We start from the raw sequence: 9,052 nt of genomic DNA, 5'->3' as shown, positions 1-9,052 counted from the left end.
GGCCACTGTTGGAATATTGCATGCAATTCTGGTCTCCTTCCTATCGGAAAGATGTTGTGAAATTTGAAAGGGTTCAGAAAAGATTGACAAGGATGTTGCCAGAGTTGGAGTGTTTGACCTATAGGGAGAGGCTGAACAGGCTGGGGCTGTTTTCCCTGGAGTGTCAGAGGCTGAGGGGTGACCTTATAGAGGTTTACAAAATTATGAGGGGCATGGATAGTATAAAAAGGCAAAGTCTTTTCCCTGGGGTCGGGGAGTCCAGAACTAGAGGGCATAGGTTTAAGGTGAGAGGGGAAAGATATTATAGAGACTTAAGGGGCAACTTTTTCACACAGAGGGTGGTACGTGTATGGAATGAGCTGCCAGAGGAAGTGGTGGAGGCTGGTAGAATTGCAACATTTAAAAGGCAATTGGATGGGTATATGAATGGAAAAGATTTGGAGGGATATGGGCCGGTTGCTGGCAGGTGGGACTAGGTTGGGTTGGGGTATCTGGTCGGCATGGACGGGTTGGACCGAAGGGTCTGTTTCCATGCTGTACATCTCTCTGACTCTATAAACAGTGAGAGTTCATTGGAAACTGGACAGACAGGAGAAAAGCAAAATGAGCAAATTGTGTAGAATCCCTGTCCACAGAGCTGTCTTTGGTTTGTGTTACAGTAATAGTGAACCTGTTACTCTGCTCAATGTGACATATTGATACGCTGTTCAGAAGTACAAGAATGCTCTTGTTGTGACAAAGTTTTTTTTCTGCTGTTCTTCCATTATGGCCCTGATGTTGTGAAAAAAACATCCACAACAATGGGATAGTCACAGGATTAGGAGCCAACCATTTCAGACAATGAACAGGAGAACTTTCTTCCCCTCAGGAAATAACCATCCTTTGGAATATTCCACACCACAGGAATGTGGATCCACACTCATTGAGGTGTATTCAAGAGTGGAATTGAGAGATTGCTTGACTCTTCACAGCTGAGGGGAATTGTAAAACCTAAGAGCTGAAGTAAGTCATTCAGCGCTTCAAGGCTTCTCTTCAATTCAATTATGGCTGATCCTCTGTCTCAATGCCATATTCCTGCTTTTTCACCATAACTTTGATGCTTGTACATCAAGAAGTGGATGCTGCCTGGATGAGAGGGTATTAGCTTTCAGGACATACTACAGTTGTTTTCTCTGGAGCAGCACTCAGGGAGACCTGATAGAAGTTTATAAAATTACGAGAGGCATGGATAGGGTTGACAGTCAGAAACATTTCCCAAGACTTGAAATATCTAATACTTGAGGGCATACATTTAAGATTGGAGGGGAAAGTTGAAAGGAGATGTGAGAGGCAAGTCATAGAGTCATAGAGATGTACAGCATGGAAACAGACCCTTCGGTCCAACTTGTTCATGCCGACCAGATATCCCAACCCAATCTAGTCCCACCTGCCAGCACCCGGCCCATATCCCTCCAAACCCTTCCTATTCATATGCCCATCCAATTGTCTTTTAAATGTTGTAATTGTACCAGCCTCTAACGCTTCCTCTGGCAGCTCTTTCCATCCACATACCACCCTCTGCGTTAAAATGTTGTTAGATCTCTTTTATATCTAGTTCTGGATCTCCCAGGGAAAAGACTTTGTCTATTTATCCTATCCATGCCCCTCATGATTTTATAACCCTCTATAAGGTCACGCCTCAGCCTCCGTTGGTCCAGGGAAAACAGCTCCAGCCTATTCAACCTCTCCATATAGCTCAAATCCTGCAACCCTGGCAACATCCTTGCAAATCTTTTCTGAACCCTTTCAGGTTTCACAACATCTTTCCGATAGGAAGGAGACCAGAATTGTACCCAATATTCCACAAGTGTTTTTTACACAGAGTGGTATACACTTAGAACACGTTGCCAGGGATAGTGATGGGCCAGATACGGTCAGGGTGTTTCAATGCTTTCAGGTAAGCACATGAATAAACACAGAATGAAGGGATATGGAACATGACCAGGCCAGACAAAAGGAATTTGTTTAATTTGGCGCCATGTTTGTCTGACCCACTACCACTGAAATGGCAATTTTAATCAAGCTGCATAGATGTGGTATGATATAATTCAATTCGGATTAGAACATTCTATGTCTGAGGTAGGGATTCGACTTTTGCACCACAAGAGCCCTAGGTGGCCTGGAAGGTTGGCCACAATCATGATCAAATTGAAAGTCAGGGCTGGCTCGAGAGTTCAAATGTCCTACTCCTGTTCCTTATCCTTGAGATCTTGCCCTGGTATCCTAATTAAAGACTAACTGCCTGTTTCCACAACTCACTACAAACATCAGACAATGGTGGATTTTCTCAATTCCAAGGCAGTTTTGGCTCTCCAGCATATGGTTGCGTTAAAACACATTCCTGAGATCCTGAAGGGAGTTCTCTGCGACTCCTATTATAAATCTGAATGACAGCAGTGCTCCCATCCTGACCAAGAGAGAATAATGTCAATGGTTTGAGCATGGCTTGACTTAGCACTCACCGGACACGGCCACTTCAAACTTTGCTGAGTCGTCGACTGCATCACACACGTAAGTTCCTCGGTCCCCCACTGTAACCTGCTGGATGGTGAGCCTCCTGCGTCTTCCGTCCACCTCCATTGTGCATTTCTCATTCCGCTCCACCTCCACCCCATCCTTGTACCATCTCACTTCGACCGTGGGCCGTGACAGCTCACATGACAGGACAACCTCATTCCCAGTCAGCACATTCAATACTGGAGAGGAGCTGTTTATGATTCTTACCGGAGACTCTGGGGAGGGAGAGAGAGAGAGAGAGAGAGAGAGAGAGAAGTAGAGACAGCAGTTGGGGGATATGAGGGAGGAAGATATAGATAGAGAGAGTGAAATAGAGAAGAGGATAAAAGAGAAAAAGTGACAGAATAAGAATGTGGGAAATGAAAGAAAATTAGAGAGGTTGTGAGGAAGAGACAAGGAAGGGCGAAACATAAACACACAACACTTGGTTATACTAAGTACCTGTTTTACTATAACCTGGTGTTGTGTGATTTATAACTTTGTCCACCCCAGACCATCACCAGCACTGCCTCATCAAAACATAAACAGTGAGATTGTGTTGGAGACTTGGACCGAGACGGGAAAAACAGAAAGAGTGAAGCATGAAGAATCCCTGTCCACAGTGCTCTCCTTGGTTCGTGTTACAGAAATAGTGATCCTGTCTCTTTGGGCAAGGTGAGATATTGATATGTGTTCAGATGGACAGGAATGCTCCTGTTCTGACACACAATGTTTTGTTTCTGCTCTTCTTCCATTAGGGCCACTGATATTGTGAAAAATATATCCACAATGGGCTAATCGCAGGATTAAGAACCAGCTATTTTAGACAGTGACCCAGAGACATTTCTTCCCTCAGGACATAACACATCTTTGGAATTCTTCACACCACAGGAATGTGGATCCACACTCATTGAGGTACATTCAAGAGTAGGATTGAGAGATTGTTTGACTCTTCACAATTGAGGGAAGTGTGAAAACTAAGAGCTGATGTAAGACATTCAGTGTTTCAAGGCTGCTCTGTCATTCCATACAATTACAGCTGATCCTCAACCTCAATGGCATGTTCCTGCTTTCAGCCCATACCCTTTGATGCCTAGAAAATTGAGAAGTGGATGTTGCCTGAATTAGAGGGTATGACTTTCAGGACAGGCTGACAAATTAAGGTTGTTTTTTCTGAAGGAGCAGGCTAAGGACATAAAATTATGCAGTCATGCATAAAATTATAAGAGGTATAAATAGATTTGACAGTCAGAATCATTTTCCAAGACTTGGAATTTCTCATACTTGAGGGCATAGAACATAGAACAATACAGAACAGAAAAGGCCCTTCAGCCCTCAATGTTGCACCGACCTGTGAACTATTCTCAGCTCGTCTCTCTACAATATCCTATCATCATCCATGTGCTTATCCAAGGATTGATTAAATCTCCCTAATGTGGCTGAGTTAATTACATTGGCAGGCAGGGCATTCCACGCCCTTACCACTCTCTGAGTAAAGAACCTCCCTCTGACATCTGTCTTAAATCTATTATCCCTCAATTTGTAATTATGCCCCCTTGTACAAGCTGACGTCATCTTCCTAGGAAAAAGACTTTCGCTTTCTACCCTATCTAATCCTCTGATCATCTTATATGTCTCTATCAAATCCCCTCTTAGCCTTCTTCTTTCCAATGAGAACACACCCAAGTCTTCAGCCTTTCCTCATAATAACTTCCCTCCAGACCAGGCAAAATCCTGGTAAATCTCCTCTGCACCTTTTCCAATGCTTCCACATATTTCCTGTAATGGGGCAACCAGAACTGTACACAATATTCCAAGTGCAGCCGCACTAGTGTTTTGTATAATTGCAGCATGATATTGCGGCTCCGGAACTCAATCCCTCTATTGATGAGACCTAACACACTGTATGCCTTCTTAACAGCACTATCAACCTGGGTGACAACTTTCAAGGATCTATGTACATGGACTCCAAGATCTCTCTGCACATCCACACTACCAAGAATCTTTCCATTGACCCAGTATTCTGCCTTCTTGTTATTCTTCCCAAATGCATCACCTCACATTTAGCTGCATTGAACTCCATTTGCCACCTCTCATTCCAATTATGCAGTTTATCCAAGTCCCCCTGCAACCTGCAACATTCTTCCACACTGTCTGCTACTCCACCGACTTTAGTGTCGTCTGCAAATTTACTAATCCATCCACCGATGCCTGTGTCTAAGTCATTTATAAAAATGACAAACAGCAGTGGTCCCAAAACAGATTCTTGCAGCACACTACTAGTAACTGGACTCCAGGCTGAATATTTTCCATCAACCACCACTCGCTGCCTTCTTACAGATAGCCAGTTTCTAATCCAAACTGCTAAATCTCCCTCAATCCTACGCCTCTACGTTTTCTCCAACAGCCTACTATGTGGGACCTTATCAAAAGCTTTACTGAAGTCCATGTATACCACGTCAACTGCCCTACCCTCACCTACATGCTTGGTCACCTTCTCAAAAAACTCAATGAGATTTGTGAGACAGGACCTACCCTTGACGAAACCATGTTGACTATCTGAAATCAAATTGTTGCTCGCTAGATGGTTATAAATCTTATCTCTTATAATCCTTTCCAACACTTTTCCTACAACAGAACCAAGGCTCACTAGTCTATAATTACCTGGGTCATCTCTACTGTCCTTCTTGATCAAGAGCACAACATTTGCAATCCTCCAGTCCTCTGGTACTAAACCTGTAGACAATGACGACTCCAATATCAAAGCCAAAGGCTCTGCTATCTCCTGCCTAGCTTCCCAGAGAATCCTCGGATAAATCCCATCCGGCCCAGGGTACTTGTCTACTTTCACTCCTTCTAGAACTGATAGCACCTCTTTGTAACTAACTTCGATCCTTTCTAGTCTAATATCGCGTATCTCATTCTTCTCCTACACAATACTCTCCTTTTCCTGAGTGAAAACCGATGAGAAATGTTCATTTAGCACCGCTCCGATCTCCACAGGGTCCACATTCAAGCATGCATTTAAAATAAGAGGGGACAATTTGAAAGGAAATGTGAGGGACAAGTTTTTTTATACAGAGTGGTAGATGCTTGGAGCACGCTGCCAGGGATAGTTGTGGGCCAATACGATAAGGTGTTTCAATGCTTTCAGATGAGCACATGGATAAGCAAGGAATCGGGGGATAAGGACCATGGCCAGACAAAGGGGTTTGTTTAATTTGGCACCACGTTCGGCACAACATCATGGGCTAAAGGGCCAGTTCCTGTGCTGTACTGTCCTATCTTCTAAATGCTTCTCATTCTTATAACCAAAACACGCAAGGCTCTGACCCACTACAAGTGAAATGACAATTTCAATCAACCTGTATAAATGTGGCGTGACACACTTCAATTGGGATTAGAACCTGGGTCTAGGTCTGAGGTAGGGATGATACCACAAGAGTCTAAAGTGGCCTGGAAAGTTGGCTTTAGGCAAAGGTTCAATCTCAAGTCAGGCTCGAGAGGCCAAATATCCTACTCCTGCACCTTATCCTTGAGATCACTTCCTGGTATCCCAATTAAAGATGAACTATCTGTTTCCCCAACTCATGACAAGCATCAGACAATGACGGATTTTCTCAATTCCATGGCAGTTTTGCTTCTGCAAGAAGACATGACTTCTGGATGTGTGAAAATACATTCCTGAGATCCTGAAGGGGGTTCTCTGTATTGTCTGTTATAAATCTGAATGACAGCAGTGACCCACCCAGCCCAACGCAGAGGAAGGAATTTCAATGGTTCAAGTATGGTTTCACTTAAGACTCACCGGACACAGTCACTTCAAACTTGGCCGAGTCGTCGACTGCATCACACAGATATAACCCTCCGTCCCCCACTGTAACCTGGCGGATGGTCAGTCTCCTGCGAATTCCATCCACCTCCATCCTGCAGTTCTTGTTCCGCTTCAGCTCAATCCCATCCTTGTACCATCTCACCTCAGCCTTGGGCCGAGAGAGCTCACATGACAGGACAACCTCAGCCCCGGTCAGTACACTCAATACCGGAGATGAACTGTTAATGATTCTTACCGGAGGCACTAGATACAACACAAATGGAGAGAGACAAAGTATGTGAGAGAATGTGAGAAGAAAGGGGGAGGGAGACAAATTGGCATATTTGAGGAGGGAAGATCTAAATGGAGAGAAAAAAAGGGAAGTGAAAGAATGAAAATGAGGGATAGGAAGAGAAAATGGGCGAGGCTGGGAGGAGGAGGCTAGGAAGGAGGAAACATAAACAGCAAGAGCGCACTGGAGACATAGACAGAGCAGGGAAAAGCAGAAAGAGGCTGGTTGTGGAGAATCCCTGACCACAGTGCTCTTTTTGGTTTGTGTTACTGTAAGACTGACCCTGTCACACTGCTGAAGGCAAGATACCAATGTGGTATTCAGAGGGACAAGCATGCTTTTGCTCTGACACACAGTTTTTTTTCTGCTCTTCTTCCATTCAAGCCACTGATGTTGTGAAAAATGCATCCACAACAATGGTTTATTCACAGGACAAGGAGCAAGCCATTTCTGATGGTGATGAGGAGACATTTTTTCCTTCAGCTGGTGATAAATCTTTGAAATTCTCCAAACTAGAGGAATGTGGAACTTCATTCATTGAGGTATATCCAAAACCAGGATTTAGAATAGCTTGACAATTCGCGATTGAGGGAGATGTAGAAACTAAGAGTTGAAGAATGCCATCAGCCATTCAAGTCTGCTCCGGCATGCCATACAATTATGACTGATTCTCTAGCTCAAAGCCATATTCCCACTTTTACTCCATACCCTCTGATGCCTCAAAAGTCTAGAAATGGATGCCGAATGGGTTAGAAAGTATGAACGAGAAGGAGCGGTTGGAAAAACTAGGATTGTTTTCTCTGGAGCAACTGAGGCAGAGGGGAGACCTGGTACAAGTTTAAATAATTGTGAGGGGCAAAGGGCTGACAGTCTGAATCTCCTTCCCAGAGCTGAAATGTCTCATGCTAGACCCTGTGCAATGAACGAAAGTGGGTGAAACATCAAAGGAGATCTGAAGGGCAAGTCTTTTACACAGGGAATTGTAGATGCCTGGAACACACTGCCAGGGGTGGTGGTGGAGGCAGGTATGATAGGGGCATTTAATGAGTTTATAGATAAGCATGAGTAAGGAAGGGATGGACGGATATGGACTATGGGCAGGAAGAAGGGATCAGTTTAATTTGGTAAAATGCACAGCACAACATCTTGGGTAAAAGGATCAGTTCCTGTGCTGCAATGATCAATGTTCTGTTGTCATTTGAGTAGGAGCAAATCAAAGTCTGGTGTGTTTAGAAATTAAAAGAAATTAAAATAATTGTGGGCGGCACGGTGGCACAGTGGTTAGCACTGTTGCCTCACAGCGCCAGAGACCCGGGTTCAATTCCCGACTCAGGCGACTGACTGTGTGGAGTTTGCACATTCTCCCCGTGTCTGCGTGGGTTTCCTCCGGGTGCTCCGGTTTCCTCCCACAGTCCAAAGATGTGCAGGTCAGGTGAATTGGCCATGCTAAATTGCCCATAGTGTTAGGTTAAAAGGGGTAAATGTGGGGGTATGGGTGGGTTGCGCTTCGGCGGGTCGGTGTGGACTTGTTGGGCCGAAGGGCCTGTTTCCACACTGTAAGTAATCTAATCTAATCTAATCTAAAAGATAGACGTTAACATAATTGTGAGAGGCATAAGTAGGGTTAACAGTCAGAATCATTTTTTCAGACTTGAAATGTCTGATACTTGAAGGTATAGATGCCTGGGACACGCTGCTAGGGATAGTGGTGGGGCAGTTACAATGGGTGTGTTTCAATTCTTGAGTTTAAGCATATGAATAACCAAGGAATGGAGGGATATGGACCATGTGCAGTCAAAAGAAATTTGTTTAAGTTGGAGTCATTGTGCAGACCAAAGGGCCAGTTCCCGTGCTGTACTGTTCCATGTTCAAAACGTGTACTATATCCATTGCTCTCAATATGGTCTCCTCTACATTGTGTAGACAGGACACCAACTTGCTGAGTGCTTCAGAGAACATCTCTGGGACACATGAACCAAAGACCCCACCGCCCTGTGGCCGACGACTTCAATCCCCCCAGCTCCTCCAAGGATATGCAAGTCTTGGGTCTCCTCCACAGTTAAATCCAAGCCACCCGACACTGGAGGAAAAATACCTCATCTTCTGCCTTGAGACACTCCAACCATACAGCATCAACGTCAATTTCATCAATTTCCTCATCTCCCCTCCACCTACCCCCTCCCAGATCCAACCTTCCAACTCAGCACTGCCCTCTTGAACTGTTCCACATGTCTATCTTCCTTCCCACCTATTCGCTCCACACTCCGCTCTGACCAATCACCATCACCCCCCACCAGCATCCACCTATTGCCTTCCTACCTACCTCTGCCCCAGTCCTGTTCTATTTATCGCTCCACCCCCTTGCACCCCCACTCCCACACATTCCTGATGAAGAGCTTATGCTCGCAACA

At 44.7% G+C, this 9,052-nt stretch overlaps 1 protein-coding gene across 18 annotated transcripts in view; it reads right to left on the bottom strand.

The window, feature by feature from the left end:
• obsl1a (obscurin like cytoskeletal adaptor 1a) overlaps positions 1-9,052 on the bottom strand; it is a 297,489-nt gene that overhangs the window by 169,704 nt on the left and 118,733 nt on the right. For 15 of the 18 annotated variants that reach the window (XM_043694326.1, XM_043694325.1, XM_043694327.1 and 12 more), the window contains 2 exons: positions 6,344-6,613; positions 2,502-2,771 (listed from right to left, as the gene is read on the bottom strand). The exons of 1 other annotated variant lie outside the window; for it this stretch is intronic. In XM_043694326.1, coding sequence (XP_043550261.1) covers positions 2,502-2,771; positions 6,344-6,613 — 540 coding nt within the window. The remainder of the gene's footprint in view (positions 1-2,501; positions 2,772-6,343; positions 6,614-9,052) is intronic. 2 more of the 18 variants (XM_043694343.1, XM_043694332.1) reach the window with 1 other exon arrangement.

Source organism: Chiloscyllium plagiosum, chromosome 7 (assembly GCF_004010195.1).
Source record: "Chiloscyllium plagiosum isolate BGI_BamShark_2017 chromosome 7, ASM401019v2, whole genome shotgun sequence".
Taxonomy (NCBI): Eukaryota; Metazoa; Chordata; class Chondrichthyes; order Orectolobiformes; family Hemiscylliidae; genus Chiloscyllium; species Chiloscyllium plagiosum.
Note: the sequence above shows the minus strand (reverse complement) of the source record. Positions and strands in the feature narration are given on the sequence as shown.